We start from the raw sequence: 17329 nt of genomic DNA on the forward strand, positions 1-17329 counted from the left end.
GAAGAAGATTTTGTGCAACAGTCCATCCGTTCACCTTATTACATAAAAATAGATGAATATTCACCATAAGTAATAAATTTTATTACATGAAACTCCTTTAATGTTTTCTTTCTCAATAACTTTTTTAGAAACATCTTTTAAACTTAATACATTAATTTCTCTTTGAACCATATTTTCATGTACAATTAGTCATATAACCCTACAAATTGGTTTAAAACTTATATCTCCATTCCATTTACTCTTTGCAATTCCCTTTCGCAGATAACGAACACTTCATTCTTATCTTCACTATACGATGTTGGACTTGACTTACATTATTCAATTTTAAACATTTATAATGGCTCAAAATTATCCTATTTAATTTGATAAAGAAAGAATTTGATATCCATCTACAAAACATTGTGTCGCATTCCTATAAAAAAGCTCAACGACATACATCAACCTCTATTATTTATTAAATCATAGTGTTCCTATCAAAATTTAATATTATTTCCTACCCCTTGTTCAAGGGAAAGCATTGATATTGATAAGTAAAACTCAATTCACATCACATTGTGAGATAGATGTTCCGAGCCATTTTGATCAACATGGTGAAGGGAGGCCAAGGAGAGCGTATCAGGTTGTATGTTTGAGGGATCATCCTCGGCTACAAAAGGTCAAAATAAAACCAGTACCCAAATACTTCTCTGGTTCAAATTGAAGGAGTCAATACACCAGAGGAAGTGGATTGGTATCTGGGCAAAAGGATGGCCTATATTTACAAGGTGAAAACCGAGAAGGGGGGAACTAATTACAGGTGTATTTGGTGCAAAGTAACAAGGCCACATGGTAACATTAGTGTTGTTAGGGAAAAATTTAGAACAAATTTGCCACCAAAGTCCATGGGAGGGAGAGTGAGAGTATTTATGTACCCCAGCAGCATATGAGGTTGTTGTCACTACTTGACCAACAAACTCTTGGGTGTTTCATATTTTAGTTTTGTTTCAATATGAGAGGCCTATTGTTGACGAAGCCATTTATTTATGAGAACATTTTTCCTTCACAGGAAGATGTGATGCAAATTTACCTTTTTTTTCCTAGAATATTTGCGTCTTTTGTTATTTTATTTTTACCTACATTAGAACTATGAAATCATGATTTTGACAATATGAGTACCGATAGCTGTTTGGTGTAGACACCTTCACATGTTATGTACTACTCTTTAAAATGTTCAGTTCATTAAAATAGATCAAAACTGAAATTTTCAAAGAAGCTGTCAACAACAAACTGAAAATTAGGGCACTCTCATAGGAATATGGCAAAAACATCCCAAATCGAAGAAATCTATTTTAAATTAGACTGTGAATATAGATTAACATATGAATAGACAAGCCCACTGTAAACCCTTGGCATATGCTAACTTCAAGCCCTTTTAGATAATAAAATATATTCTCCAAATTTCCTAGAGAAAAGGGCACAAGATTTCCAGAGGTTTCAAAAATCAGAAATTTTGAAAAAGACTGTGCATCACAACAATACAACAAATTAAATATTACTTAGCCATCATCCTCGAGATAAAATCTTCATAGCAGATGTTTCCATCAGAATTGACCTTAATTTATTGAATCCACTCATCAATTTCTGATGGCTCTAGCTTCTCCCCGATGCTGGTAAGAATATGACAGAGTTCCCTGGTATAAATCTTGCTGGTGCCCTCTTTATCGAGGGCTTTAAAGGCATCCCTGAGCTGAACATGGAAGCTCCCTCCCTTCAAGTTCCATTTCATCACGTCCACGAAGCGAGGGAAGTCGATGGTGCCGCTGATCTCTTCGCATTTAATGATCTCTTTAAGCTCCGCCTGAGTGGGATTCTCCCCCAGGGATTGCATCACGGTTCCCAGTTCGGCCGCCGTAATGTACCCGTCACGGTCGGTGTCAAATAGGCTGAACGCCTCCTGCATTGGAGCGATCTGCTCCTCACTCCAGATCAAAACTGAAATTTTACTGAAAAACTATTTTGTTTGTTCCTGCCAAAATTAATTAACATCAAAATTCCCTCTGAAATCTGCTTAATATCGTATTGGATGCCCAGTAAGCATTGTTTGGGGTGATTCTTAGCAGATGGGGCGATTCTTAGAATCACTGGGTGGCGGGGCAATTCTGAGAATCTCCCTGCCACCCAGCGATTCTCAGAATCGTCCCATCTGCTACGAATCACCCCAAACAATGCTTAATGGGCATCCAATATGATATTAAGTGGAGAAATCCTAGCCCTGCGAAAGGTCTACGGTGATGGCACTGCTGGGAATTGAACTAGGGTCGACTTGGGTGTTATTGCAATAGGGGGTGATGTCAGTGCTGGTGCTGAAGAGGCTAAGCCCATTAATACCATGATGAAAATGAAATCTAGCCATTGCAACCCTTTTTAACACATTGTTGCAGAAATTTTGTGTGCAACTTTTCAATTTGAAATCTAGGAAGTGGTGAAGCATTTGAAATCCTTGGCATTTGAATAGCATTGAATGTGTGCACGTCCATGTCTTATCCACTTACCAGCCTTCGGATGAGCCATTCAATGATGGGACATGCCAGAGATCTTTGGCATGGTCAGAAAGGTTGCTGACCATGGCTTCTCTTATGCTACCCAAATATTGGTTTCTAGAATACCCTCCGCACGTCCAGGTCGACCTATCTGGAATAATTTGATAATGCCAATAAACTTGTAATAGCTCATAGGGAGATCATAACATATCATTATGAGATCTGAGTCTGTGAGCATTAAAAGTGAGGCAGTGAATGGGCTAAAAAACCCAAAAAGCATTAAACACAAATACTGCCACCTTATTATTGCAATTGAATGATATTGCATGCCCCCCACCGTCGCTCTCTTTTCTTTCCAATCCTCACACAGCAGCAAAAACATGGCCATGTAACTGACTCTCAGTAGAATCTCCTCTCCATGGAGCCTTCACTGGAGAAAATATCACATCAGTGGTTGCTAATGACATCAATAATAGCCCAGCTATTCTAATCCAATCAGTTTTTCATATAGAGTGAGCACAAGGAGGACTAAACACAGAATGAAGTGGGCCTATGTATTGCCATTACTACTGATCTTCTGCACATATAACATTATGTGGGCATTATCCAGAACCCATCCTCATGGTTTGTGTTTTATTTCTACTTATTTTTCTCAGCCCATTCTTGCAGCCTGTCATGGATTGCTTAATTCAGAGTATTTTTATTTTTATTTTTTAATATAACTTAATTTATGAAGTTTCATTGGTGAGTTTGGTTTGCTATGATGTAAAATTATTATTATTTGTGCAGGTCATGAAGAAACTCTATACTAGATTGGTCTGGATAGTGGAGGAGAAGCAGTAATGGTAAGTTTCAACACTCTCAATGGGTTCTTTTTGCATGCAACTTTCTTTATGTAATTGAAATGTTTTGTTTCAAGTATGTTCATGGAAATCATGTGATTATGTCGCTGCCTCTTTTGTGCAAATTATAAACTTTTTGTTCTTGAACATGCACCATAGAAAGATAATTTTGACATGAGTAGGGATGCAAGTAGTAGTATCAAAAGAAGCAGCAGTAGAAGAAACTTGGAGGATCAACACAGTGAAAACAAAGATGACTCTTTAGTTGCTGAAGATTATGTGAAAAGTGATTATGGGATCTCTGATCCCCCACCTAGTTCAGGCTGGCCAGCCAAGAAACCAGTGCAATATAGGATTTTCAATCATCCTCCAGCTCCTCCACCTCATCCATGACTTGCATTAAACAGTCCAACCTGAAGATGTTTTACAGAGATACTCTTGCCAATGTTTTATAGAGATACTCTTGCCATTACTACAAAGGCATGCATTTGGAGATTAGGTATATGATATTTTCAATTTTCAAAAAAGTAGTATTTCTGTAAAAGTGTTTCTCATTGAAGATGGCAAACGTTGACATATGCCAAACCCTTATCAATTTTAGTAACCTTTGTAGCACTAGCTGTATATAAAAGTTCAATATCTTTAATATGACATCTATGTAAAGCACTGTATTTCCTCAAACTACAGTTATTTCTCATTTTCAGTTTCTATTTCTTTCAAGTTCAAGATTCTCCTGAAAATAAAGGTTTCACAACTTTTTCCAGTAAAACCTTTCTGCCAACCCTTAAATAAACCAGTGAGTGCAGCATGGAAGAATTCTGCCCACCCTAAAATAAACCAGCGAGTGCTAAAAGAGGACTAAGGCTCCATGATTATGGTTAAATATTATGGTATGCTCTGCTTTGGCGCTCTGCCCAGCACCTCTGCTCTGCCTGTGGGTAGACTATTCTAAGATTCAAACGCGTGATGTATTCGGCTTGTTGCAGCAGCGGTTGAGGGGTTCCGGACCAGGGTCGAGGTGTGTTCATACTATCTGCCAGCTTGGCTGGCGAGGATGCCGTGGATCCATGGCTCTCAATTTCATGTCGATTCTAATTCGATTACTTTTCTTCATTTTCTTGCATTCTACACAAACAAATGCTACAACACTCCTCCTCCGCCTCTTTGGATCTCCCTTATTCTAAGTACTTGAAAGATTGTAGTGCGGCTATTTGTTGATCAGAGAGGCCGAGACTTTTCCAGTCATCATCGTTCAATTCATGGATGAAGACGATCCTCCAAGGCGGTGAAAAAATATCATGGAAAACTTCTTTGATTAAGTAGATGAGTAATGCTATTGCGAAGAGTACTGCCGCAATTGTTGAAGAGCTAACTAATACCTGCCACTACGCGTCCATAATTACTTGATTTCTATTTCTAGATGTATAACGTGTCTCAGGTGGTGATTTTTTTTTTGAAGAATGTCCCGAGTTGATCTTCTCTAATTTATCAATGAGGTACATGTTTTATATCCCTCAGGCATTTTCAAGACCAATATATAAGCCGACACATATCATCAGTGATTTTTTTGTCTTAAAATATATTAAGTGTCCCCATGGGGTTACATGGACTTTCAATGTAAGTTGTAACTAAAATTCATTGTTCCTGTCTAATAATATTAGACATTAGACATTAGTTGGAGGTAACATTGATAAAATTATGAGCTCAAGATTTAAGTTACTATGCTGAAGATAATATATAAAGTTTGGGCTTTCATATGGTCTATCAACAATGTTATTTTAGTTCATTATAATTCAAACAAGGGACCATTAAGTTTGGTGTTATATATATCTAAGATATTTAGATGAAAATTGATCGAGATTAGGTTTTTACCTTGATTAAGAAGATTTTTAAAATGATTAAGTATAAGGGAATGGGAATAGGAGTAGTTTTTAAAAGAAAAATCCAAGTGTGTTTTCTAGTCAATTCATCTTTATCTAAGATATTTATATGAAAATTGATTGAGATTTTGGTTTTCACCTTGATTAAGAAGACTTTTAAAATGACCATATTAAGCATAAAGGAATGGAAATAGGAGTAGTTTTTAAAAGAAAAATTCAAGTGTGCTTTCTAGTGAATTTATGCAACGACAATAGATGAGTCTAAAATATTTGGAATGCTTTAACAATAAGGTTATAGTTATGGTACAATAATATACTTTTAGTTAATTTTATTAGGAATTCACAAGAGATTAGATATATTCGTTTAACATTGAAAGCTTTTTATTTCGAGGATTAAGAAATACTTCTTTATTATATTAATTTATCCATAAAGGTCATTTACTTTTTAAAAAATAAATTTTCTTACTTTCACTTTAGGTTTGGTTTTTGATCCAATTGGTTTGTATAGATCTCGAGGTAATAGACTCCTTAAATATGACTCAAGGATTTCTAAAAGTATTCTTCCAATATTAATGAGTTTCTATGTCTACAATGTAATCACCACAATGAAATAATAAGCATTTACTACCAACTAGATGTTCATAGCCCCATAAAAGGTTTTTATATCCCTCGTTACTTTCCCCGTTGGGGTGCTTTTCATTTATTTTATTTCTCCCTTTTCTTTTATTTAGATATGAGGATGGGTAACATCTAATTGATAATAGTGGGGGAAGTAATGCACTGAATAACCGTATTAATAGGGGTGTCTCCTTGTATTGGGTGTAAATTCTTGACCTAATTGACTTTTTAGAATTGTTGCCAAGGGAGATGTTTTTATGTTGTTGTTAAGATATTCGCAGTGAATTTGATAAATGTAATCCTTTCTCAGTGGTAATTGATGTTAATGGAGGTCCAAACTTAGTTTGCTCATTTTGGTTGTGTTTCCCATTGTGGTATTAGCATCCATGTGCTCCTCATGAGTCAGCTGCAACAAAATAAGACAAACACAAAATACCATGTAACTTTATTTAAAACGCCATCAAAGTTATTATAGTGGTTCATAAGATGATAGTGACAATGACCTTCCTTTAAAGGTTTGGAAAGAAATTAAAATAGATTATTATTATGGCCTTAGATACTCTAATCAAAGTAAATTGAGTGGTCATAGGTAGCTCATCATATTCTCCCTACATGTGGGGTATGATTTCACTGATGATGCATTATTAGGATTGTGATTGACACTAGAGTTATCTTCTGGGAACTTGCTTGTTTTTTTGAATTATTTCATTCTTGAGAGAAAATCCTCTAGCATCTAGGTTTGGGATTTATTGATAGCAAATGAAGTTATGCTACCTTCATTTCTCGGGAACACATTTATTAGGGAGTAATAAGGTTCTTTAGCTGTAACTGAGTTTCTTTAGAACAAATGAAACTTGCTTCTCGGATTCCTTGTGAACTTTTTGTGAACATATTTTATGGAGAGGGTGATCAGTTTAGCGAGGGTCATTAGAGGAGCTTCACTATAATCTGACTCCAGGTCCTCTTTTTAGTGAAATCCTGGCCTCCTACGAATTTGTCATGCTCAAAATTAAAATAAGGATAATCACGAAAATGTGCTTGATGTGATATGGTAAATTTGTCCATCTATGTTTATGTGTAATAACCATGGCATGTAATGGTTGAAAACATGTTGAATTTATACTTAGGAAAGAAAAATGATATTCTACCAATAACATTAATGTTTTTTTTTCCTCATAAACAACTTTGTTTGGCATATAAAAATTTGGTTTTACTAGCATTTTTTAAAAAGTTTTAAAATTGACCCTAAAAAAAAAAATCATCGTTCCAATATCATCACTTTTTCGTTTTGAAGCTATATTTTGCACAAAAATTTCATAGTAAATTTTGTAGTCACTACCATTTTTAAAACAAGTTCAAAATTGACCCCTAAAAAATAAAATCATCGTTCCAGTATACACACTTTTCGTTTTTAGCACTGTTTTTGATGTTTTTCCGGGGTTTTTTGGCTAGAGTTCCCATTTTGAGTTTATAGTTCTTGTTTCAAAGTTTACATTGTTGGTTTAGGACCTAAAAGAAAATAATTATTTTTTCGAAAGGGTTAAGAGGTGAAAAACCTAACTCTGGATGTCTCCTAAGTGACCCAAGAGAAATAATAAATATGGGAGAGACTATGAAGATGTTCATTGTGTGCAAGAGATGTGATTTATCATGTGTTAAGGGTGCCCTAGGAGAGCCGAGTTCTTCTCATGGAGGCTGAGATCCGCTCTTAGAAGAAAATTGTAGCAATGTTATAATTTATTCTATGAGGCTAAGTCAAAGGGTTATAGGAGGATCAAGGTAGCCAAGATCTTTGAGAGTTGTAGAGCAAGGACGAGTTTGATTTAGGGCCTGATCTAGGCCAATGTTGAAGATTCGTCCATGTTGTTACAACCTTTGAAGGAGGCCAAGTGCCTTATCTAGTGTTAATAGAAATGCTTTAGGAAGGATCGAGGGAAAACTAGAGTGATTTTATGAGTGTGAACAAAACCTCAAAAACAAACCATTCTTGTGTGAGAAAAATCCAAGAGGAATAGGTTACAAATTTAGAGTAAGAACTATGTCTTTTGAAGGAGGTCAAGTATCCTTCAAGTGTAGTCTATAGATCATATGGGTCTATGTTGGAAGGAGTAGTGGATCAATTTTCTATTTTCTAGGTTGAGTTATGTCTTTGTGTTAGAGAGGGTTGAGACCCTAGTTTCTTTTACAAGGAGGGGAAAAAGGCATGTGTAATGTATGGAAAGGGATGAAAGGCCTCTTATATAAATTCAACAGGGCACAGGCTATTTGAAAAGGGTCACATACCGACTAAGGAGGTCGAAGGTAGTAGCTTGAGGGCCAAAAGGCCTCAAAAATATTTTGGCATAGGTCTAAGTAGCCTTGGGGTTAAGTGAACGACAATGAAGCAAGGAATGGGGCTTTTTTCTTTAGTGTATATGTTTGCTGACCACAATATTTCAAGTCTTTCTAACAAAGGAGCTTTGAATAGTAGTGTACGGTAGATTATGCAATGGTGTGGAAGAACAAACACCATTGTGTGTTGCTAATAATTTGGAGCTAATACACATAACAAGTCTAAAGGATATTACTTATTGTGAAAAAGAGTTTATGATAGAGATTTGAAAGGATTTAGACCACCATGTGTTGATGGCAAAGGATAGCTAAGTTTCAAAGGAAAATGAGGATAGAAAGGGCTAGTGCTAAAAGGGTTGCATCAACAAGTAAGTCATGTGTATTTTTTCTTGTCTTTTTTGGCAGATTACACATTTGAAGAATCACATCGCAACCTCTAGTTTGGTATACTATGTATAAAAGTTATACTAGTGATTGAGGGTCATCATCCTTCATACGTGAGCCCCATGATTCTTTTATTGATGAGCTAATAAAACAATGGAGATTTGGGCTCAACCCTCAGTGTACTTAATCAATTTCGTTACTGAATATTTTTGCTATGCAAAGTGCTTGTAAGTTGTAGGTTCCTAGTGTGTTTTTGTGTGTTATTAGCCTCAAACTAGATCTAGGGCCTAAGGAGATTTTAAAACCAATATCACTACGAAATATACATGATTTTTTAGTGTTTTATGTATTGTTGTTAACTTATTTATTTCAACATATAAGTTGAATTAATATTAAGCTAAAGCTTTCGTCTCCTCTATACAAATTCTAGGGTCTCCTCTACATAACTGTATATGCTTGGATTTGTTAGAGGGCGATTTGCCCCCTCCATTAGAAAGATTGTTTTGGTAGTTGATAAGGAGTCTAGATATACTAGTATTCCCCATCCATCTCCTCATATTCGACATCCATTTCATAGAGAAGTTAAATAAAGTAGGGTTTCTAGTTGTGCAACAAACCCTCCACTCGATGCACAATGGCAAGCTACAAATCTAGGGCATTCCATTCCAAAAGTAGTGGAAGACCCAAAATCCGAGGTTAAATCTAGCAATATAGGAGAATATATATAACATATGCATGATCATACTTTAATCTATAAGTTTTTTATATTATGGCCTTGTAAAAAGGATTTGATTGGGTGGATCTAAAATAAATGGAACACGAGGGTCAAATATAAATAGAGTTAGGGGCCAAGAGTTTATCTATAGTCATATTCTGTATCGTGGAAGAGAAATTGTGCATTTTTGGAGGATGGTATTTTTTCAACAATGGAGTTATATTCATGTGATTTTGGAAGGAGAAATATAATCAATAGAAGGAGGATTTCCTTGCAGTCCCAATGTGGATTTGTTTCTTTTCTCTTCCCAAGGAACATTGGCAGGAGGAAACAATTAAAGGTATTAGAAATTTCATCGATAAATTTGTTAAAGTATTGGAGGTTACCAAGAGAGGGAGGTACACTTCATATGTATGAATCTATTTTTACATGAATGTATCCTGACCTCCTCCAACCTACATCGATATTCATTATCAGGATAATGTTTGGAGGGAGTCTCTAGATTATGTACTAGTCCCTTCAGATGCAGACACTATCATGAATATGGGCATCTTTTTATGGACCATTCGACGAATAAGAAGGAACCATTTGAAGAAAATCATTCCCAAAATGATCTAGTTGATATGGAAAAAAGTCTCCCAATGAAGAAGAAATTTGAGTCCCTAGGGTACCTCAAATCTTGAATAGATTTTTAGATCTAAAAATAGAATCGATTCTCTCTCCTCTCTATAAAATGCTCCATAATAAGTAAACGTTCAATCAAGCATGCAATCAACATAAGATGAATCCCATAACCCTATAGGATATGTGAAAAAGTCTCTTGAAGAGCCCCAACAAAATCCATTACCACAAGAAATGATTAGCACTCCTTCAGAAGAAGATGAAGTGGAAGTCCTACTAGAATATATGGATCTAGATGACCCATGACTGATTGCCGTTACAACAAAATGACATGTAAACTATGTGAAGGACACTCCAAATCATGAGGCAAATATTCTATATAAGGCCTAGCACCAAAGCAATGAATTCGACTTGAGTTCCTTAAGGTTCCTTCTCAGGGTTCAAACAATGGATTTCAAAGTGGTCTCAAGGAAAGACAAAGAAGCCAAAAAATGAATCCAAAGTAGTAATAAGGCACAAATTCAAGAAGATGGTGAACAATTAGTTAACCCAAGAAAGTTTTCTATGCTATTATAATTAGTGTAGTTATTCTCTGAATGCCTTATTATTGGTAGGTAGCATGTTAATCACCAATATTTCCTTGATTTTAGTCTTTTTTGTTTTAAATTTAACCTATATGTGACTTTTTGTCATTAATAAAAAGTTCCATTTATTCCAATATATATATATATATATATATTTAAATTTTTTAATTTGTATCTATTAATTCTAATCTGAACTTGATGTAATTATTTCTAATTCTTGTCTATTTTAATAATTAACATGTTTACTTACATTCAAGCTGCAAAATTATTTATAACAATTTTTTAAATTTATAAATCAATTACACTAAAAAACAAACATAATTTTCAAATAAAAGTTAGCTTCCACAATTACCTTTTCTTTTTTCAAAAGTACGAACCTACTAAAATAACACATTTATAATCCGATAATCATTACAAAACACATTTAATAAAAAAAATAAAAATAGAAATTTAACATTTTGCACAAAAATTTGTTCACATGTACCACAAGTTTAAAGTTCCTTCGGTCCTTAATGTACAACTCTCCATTGAGGCGTATTTCAAAATAAGGAATAAATTTAACATTCTTCACAAAAGTTTGTTCCCATGTACCACAAGCTTAAAAGTCCCTTGGTCCTTAATGTACAAGTCTCCATTGAGGTGTATTTCAAAATAAGGAGGATCGTTTCCAGCATAAGGGTTTGGATTATATAGTGGATGCGGTTGTTATTCACTTTGCATACCTTCCGAAAAGAAAGAATGTCCAGCGCTTTATTGATGGGTATTTCAAACTAAAGGGGGCTGTTTCAACGTAAAAGGTTTGGATTATAAGCGGAAGTTATTGATATTCATTTTGCATACTTTTGGAAAACAAAGATGCAATTGTATGGTTTAGATATCTTTTTATATTATCATTATAATTTATATAATTATATTATAGCAATAATTATATTGCATTTGAACACATTAAAAACCAATCTCTTATTAATTATATTGTTAAGAAAATATAAACTTTATTTTATATTTTTTTTATTCGGATATAATTAAAATTTAGTTTCTATTTTATGGAAGTTTATTTAGTAAATTGTATAAATAATATTTCACTATAAAGTTAAAAAATCATTGCTCAAGCAAAATGTGTCTCGTTAAAATTACTTTATCAGGTTAAATAATGTTTTGATAGGCTTTACACATAAACAATGGAAAAGAAAAAGTAGTAGGTGACCAAAAAAAATTGAATAATTTAGTTACGTTTTTCTATTTGTTAAAAGTGGTGGGTAAGAGTGGTTTCATTATTTTTTATTCTCCATAGGTAAAAGATGAAATCAGTTGTGCTTTATATTACTTCATAATTGTATAGTGGATAAAAATTTTAAAAAATATTTTTTTTCCCTTTAAATTATAAATGATAATGTAAAAGTAAGATGAATGATAATGTCTTCACAGGTTTTAGACATGGGTATTGGAAAAAAGTAGTGGGTGACACAAAAAAATATACACGTAATTCTCTGGTAATAGAAAAATAAAGATGATGGCCTAGACTAATTGAATTATTTTTTTTAATATGTTAAAAGTGGTGAGCTATGAGTAAATTTTTTATTTTTATCCATAAAAGTTGAAATTAGTTGGGTTTTGTATGACTTCATAATTGCATAGAAAAAAATTGAGAAGAACTAAATCAAGAGTGATGTGAGGAAATATTTTAATTATATTCATAAATATATTTCTTTTTTCACATAGATTTTAAAAATAACTTTAGGTTGTTTTGGTTATAAGGTATTGATAAATTATTATATTGATAAATAATATTTTTTTAATATTAAATTTTTACTATAAAATAAAGATACATCTTTTTAAATGTATATATATGTTTAGGTTATAAATAATTTATTTTATATTATTAATAATAAATGTGGAATTTATTTATTTATTTTTAATTTTAGTAGTGTAAAATGTATAATAAAATAAGTTTTTGATACTTTTAAATTAATGTTTATATGTTTATTAATTATTTGAAACTCGTTTCCAAAAAAAATTTCTCATGTGATTTTTACGGAAAGATTTTGTTTAATGTTTATTAATTATTTAATTTATATAATTATATTAGAAATATTAAAAAATAAAATAAAAGTTCAATAATTAATTATATGTATATTTAATTTTTAATTTTTGTTAAAATTTTGATTGGTTTAAAATAAGTCTTTTTAAGTGTCAAGACTTTTAGTGGCCACCAATTCTTCTGGAAAATTAGTTTTAGCTATCCATACACCCAGATCTAGAAGTTGCTTAGTTATAATCCACATTCCAAAATTTCCTTAAGTCAGATAATTGTGACCCACATTCCAAAGTTTCTACAGATTTTGAAAGAAATAATCCTTGAATTTCCACAATATGTGGCCCAGGTAGACTACTCTCTTATAAAAACCAGGAAAGTCATTTACTTTGAAAAATGTATAATGTTCTGTTTATCACTTCCAACATCGTCCGAGAGAAAAATCCCGGAGTTAAAATAAAGATTAATTGTCTTGAAAGTTTATAATAGTACAGTGCCATGTGATGACCTAAATTGTACCGAAGAAAGAGATCAACAATTTTTCCAGAGAGTATAGTGCCATATGATGACCAGATTGTACTGAAGAGAAAGATCAACAAATTGTTCACAGTATGGAGCAAGCTGGCATTAAAATGATATAATTAGGATTTTAGTTTTATCATAAAATCTGATGAATAACAAATCAACAATGACGTTCGTTAACATCCCTAAGTCTATGATGCAATCGACATCCTTAACAAGTCTGTTAGATAAGCGTCAGATCTCTTACAAAAGCTATCAGGGCAATAGAAAGAGAAGGGGTTTAATTTGGACAGTGGCATCTAACTAGTTTTATCCTATACCAAGTGTTTTTTGTTCCGATCATTTGACTTGCTCACGAGCAGGTCATGGTGATAATAAAGGACGGAAAATCAAAACAAAATAGCAGCAAAAGCTCTTATTCAGCAAAAGATCTTATATTTTCTTTTTCCTGTGTAGATTTATGAATCTGATGTTCAATTAATAGGCTGCAGCAAGGGGAGCAGGACCTTTCCGCCCCGAAGATTTGAAAGGTCTACCCACTCCAACATAGCCTTCAATCAGATGAAGATAAACCACTAAATTGTGGGCGTAAGCAGGATCAAGATTGCGGATGTCATTGTTGTCCAAAACAATCTTTACACCCACGTGAAAATATGTCCAGGGAAGCCAATCCAACAGTTTTGTTAACTATCGCCATGAATTCTCGTTGAAAACAAATCCAGGAACTTTGGGAACAACATCCCTCTTATTCACCAACCGCAACACTTTCACTTCTAGCTCCTCCATTCGCAGGGCAAATGCTCTATTCCCTACACGCGGACTCGCGAATGCAAACACAGTCACAGGTAAGGGCCGTTCCGGAAAGTTTGAGTTGAGAATTTTTTTTATGTCATATGAACTTAACGTTGCCAGGGCAGCTCCCAAGCTGTGTCCAGTCAAAGTTACGCTCAATCTTTCATCCTTGAATTTGTCCACCAGTCTTAGAATCTCAGAAATAACAGTATTTCTGGCACATCTTGAATCTTCTCCTTTAGAGATGTAGCAGCTTAAAAATCCTTTCTCTTCTCGGACACCCTTATCGCTTAAACTAGTTGTACTTGTAGTTGTAGTTTTTTCTCTTTTTTTCTATATTTTTTTCTAACTCTCTTTTTCTCCCTTTGTCTATCCTTTCTCTCTATCTCTCCATATCATCTATGTCTATACATCCGTTTATCTCTCTTTTTTTCTTCTCTATGTCAGCCCCAATCACACAAGTTCTCTCTCTCCATTTATATCTCCCTCACCCTCCCACTCTCTAACTCTCTCTTCTTCCCTCTCAAACACACACGTTCCCTCTCTCCATTTACATCTCTCTCACCCTCCCACTCTCTATCCCTCTCTTCTTCCCTCCTTCTCGCCTCCATTTATATCTCTATCTCCCTCTATCTCTCCTTCTTTGTCTCTCTATCTCACCCCTAAATATATAAACTATCTCTCCACATCTATCTATCTCTTTCTCTCTCCCTATATTCCCTATCCCTTTCTTCCCTCTATCTCCCTCTATTTCCCCTTGTCTCTCTCTTCCCTCTTGTTCCATTCTTTCCCTCACTTTCTCTCCATCTCTCCCATGCCACTCCCTCTATCTCTCCACATTTCTCTCTTTATTTCTTTCTTCTTCCCTTGCTCTCTCTCCCTCCATCTCTCCTTCACTCTCTCATGTCCTCTCTATCTTCCCTCCTCTCTCTCCCTTTCTCTCATGCCATCCTTTGACCCCGCCCCAATGAACTATTTGTTAAGCAGTGCACTTTAAATCCTGATTGTCATGTGCATGAAAAAAATGTAATACTAAGATGGATACTTATCATATCCAGACTACTTACCTAGAGAAGTAGTGAATACGATCAAGGGAACCCATGTATACTTGTATCCCACCTTTTACCCCGCCCCCCGCACCCAACACACTCTCCCTCTCTCAACACTCCAACTTTGCCACTATATCCCCCTCCAACTCCATCCTTCTCTACTTCCCATCCTCTCTCCCTTCTGTCCTTTATCTCCCTTTCTCTACCTCGCTCCATCCTTCTCTCTCTTCCATCCTCTTTCTCTCTTCCTTCCTTTCTCTCCCTCTCTCTCCGACGTCCCTCTCTCTCCCCCATCTCTCTCTCTCTCTCTCTCTAGCTTTACATTATCTCCCTCCTTCTCTCCTTCACCCTGTCGTCTCTCACCAACCTCCATTTATGTGCCTCCCTCCCTCTCTCTCTCTTCCTCTCCTCTCCATCTCTCTCTTCACCCCCCCTCTCTCTATTCCCTGCTCTTCTATCTCCCTCACTCTCTCTGAATCTCTCATTTTCCACACCCTCACTCTCACTCTATGTCTTTGTTCGTCCCTCCCTCTATCTCCCTCTCTAGCTCCATCTCTCTTTCCCTCCCTCTCTCATTCTCTCTCTCCCCTCATCTCTCTTCCTTCATATCTCTCCCTCTCTCTCGCACTTCCCTCTCTCCCTCTATCTTTGCCTCTCCAGCTCTCTCTATCTCTTTCGTTTTCCCTCTCCCCTCCTCCATCCATATGATTAAGAATTGTCACTCTTTGTAATCAATATTATATTTAAGGTCTAATATAATAATACTTATAATGGAGATGATTATTATTATAATTTATTGGAATAATAGTAATCAATATTATTGATTATTATACATATACTAATATATAATGAAATAATCTATTAAAAAAACAATTGTATATTATCATTACATTATAGACAAACCAATTCCTTCTTTTAATAGAGGATGTAGTTGTGTACCTGACATTTTACATTTTAAATTTTACATTTATTTATGTTTTAAGTTGAGTATTTATTTTATATTTTACATTACATTTTACATTTATATATATTTTAATTTGAATATTAATTAAAACATATAAAGGAAACATTTATTTTTTTCTATGTAAATTTTCATGAAATTTAAAAAATGTTGATATGCTTTTTAACATTGCGCCAAAACCAGGTATGATTCTAAAGCTAGATCTCTCTAAAGCCTTTGATAAACTCAGTTGGAATTACATTCACAAGATGTTATTAGCTTTTGGTTTCAATTCAACATGGACCAGATGGATCATGAATCTAATTTCCTCTCCTAGTATCTCTGTCTTGCTGAATGGTTCCCCTTCTTTGCCCTTCCGCCCCTCCCGTGGTATCAGGCAGGGGGATCCCCTTTCCCCATTCCTCTTTGTCCTAATGGCAGAAGGGCTCAGTAGACTGCTCAAATCCGCTGTCTCCACCCAGGCTTTAAAAGGAATTTCCCTCCATGGTCTTAATCCTCTTTCCCATCAACAGTTTGTAGACGACACAATGTTATTTGGTCATCCATCCTCTCAAGAGGCCTCTGTTTTCAAATCCCTGCTCTCCCTCTTCTCTGACGCCTCTGGCACCTCTATTAATGCTTCTAAATCTCAGCTCTTCTTTTTCAACACTCCCCCTTCTACTCAAAGGAATATTGCTCGAATTCTGGGGTTCACTATTGCCAAGCTTCCATCAAAGTACCTGGGGGCTCCTCTAGCTGATTCTGCCATCAAGCATGCTTCTTGGAGGACTCTCCTAGACAAATTAGAATCAAGGCTTTCGTCTTGGACTTTTCGCTCTCTAAACATGGCTGGCAGACTTGTCTTGATCAAATCGGTTCTCCAGGCAATGCCTTTGTATCTTTTTTCCATCATGGCAGCACCAAAATGGGTCCTTAAAGTAATCCGTAACCTTCAGCGCAACTTCCTATGGGGCTCCTCTAGCCTGAATAGAAAATGGGCTCTTGTAAACTAGAAAGAAGTATGAAAAATCAAATCTGAAGGTGGCCTGGGCTTAAGGGATCCTCTCCAAAGCAATAATAAAATGGGAGCTCGAATATTGTGGAATTGGATCTCCAAGCCACATTCACCATGGACAAGACTCTGGAAAGCAAAATATGCCCCGGGCAGTCAATAGAATGATCTTATCAGAATCAGCACAACAACCCAAGGGTCTCTAATATGGAATGCCGCAAAGCTCCACAGCGCTTTCATTCAAGAGCATAGTTTTTGGGAAATTCACTCAGGCACAACTGCAAGGTTCTGGGAGGATTCATGGCAACAACTCCCGAAACTGGCAACTTTATTCCAAAAGCCACTATGGCAAACTCACATGCAGCAGGCGAACCTCACATTTGTTCATCAATTCTGGCAACAGCCCACGCACCATGACTTCCAAATCTGGAAACCCGCTAGCCTCTGGCAGATTGATTGGCAAGGAGAAACGCACACTGACATAGATC

The 17329-nt window shown here is 35.2% G+C and overlaps 1 protein-coding gene and 3 pseudogenes across 1 annotated transcript; 2 read left to right on the forward strand and 2 right to left on the reverse strand.

Moving 5' to 3' along the window:
- The first annotated feature begins 587 nt into the window (after positions 1-587).
- LOC149143142 (large ribosomal subunit protein eL33y pseudogene) lies at positions 588-926 on the forward strand (annotated as a pseudogene).
- A 605-nt stretch (positions 927-1531) lies between these two features.
- LOC149143143 (putative calcium-binding protein CML13 pseudogene) lies at positions 1532-2605 on the reverse strand (annotated as a pseudogene).
- An 11130-nt stretch (positions 2606-13735) lies between these two features.
- LOC149143144 (galactolipase DONGLE, chloroplastic pseudogene) lies at positions 13736-14451 on the reverse strand (annotated as a pseudogene).
- A 1812-nt stretch (positions 14452-16263) lies between these two features.
- Positions 16264-16842, forward strand: LOC149143145 (uncharacterized). The gene has a single exon (XM_089451701.1). It carries the CDS (start codon positions 16264-16266, stop codon positions 16840-16842), a length of 579 nt encoding a protein of 192 aa, XP_089307827.1.
- The last annotated feature ends 487 nt before the right edge of the window (positions 16843-17329 follow it).

This window comes from Pinus tabuliformis, chromosome X (genome assembly GCF_031772625.1).
Source record: "Pinus tabuliformis cultivar Carrire ecotype Pingquan chromosome X, CPIR1, whole genome shotgun sequence".
NCBI lineage: Eukaryota > Viridiplantae > Streptophyta > Pinopsida > Pinales > Pinaceae > Pinus > Pinus tabuliformis.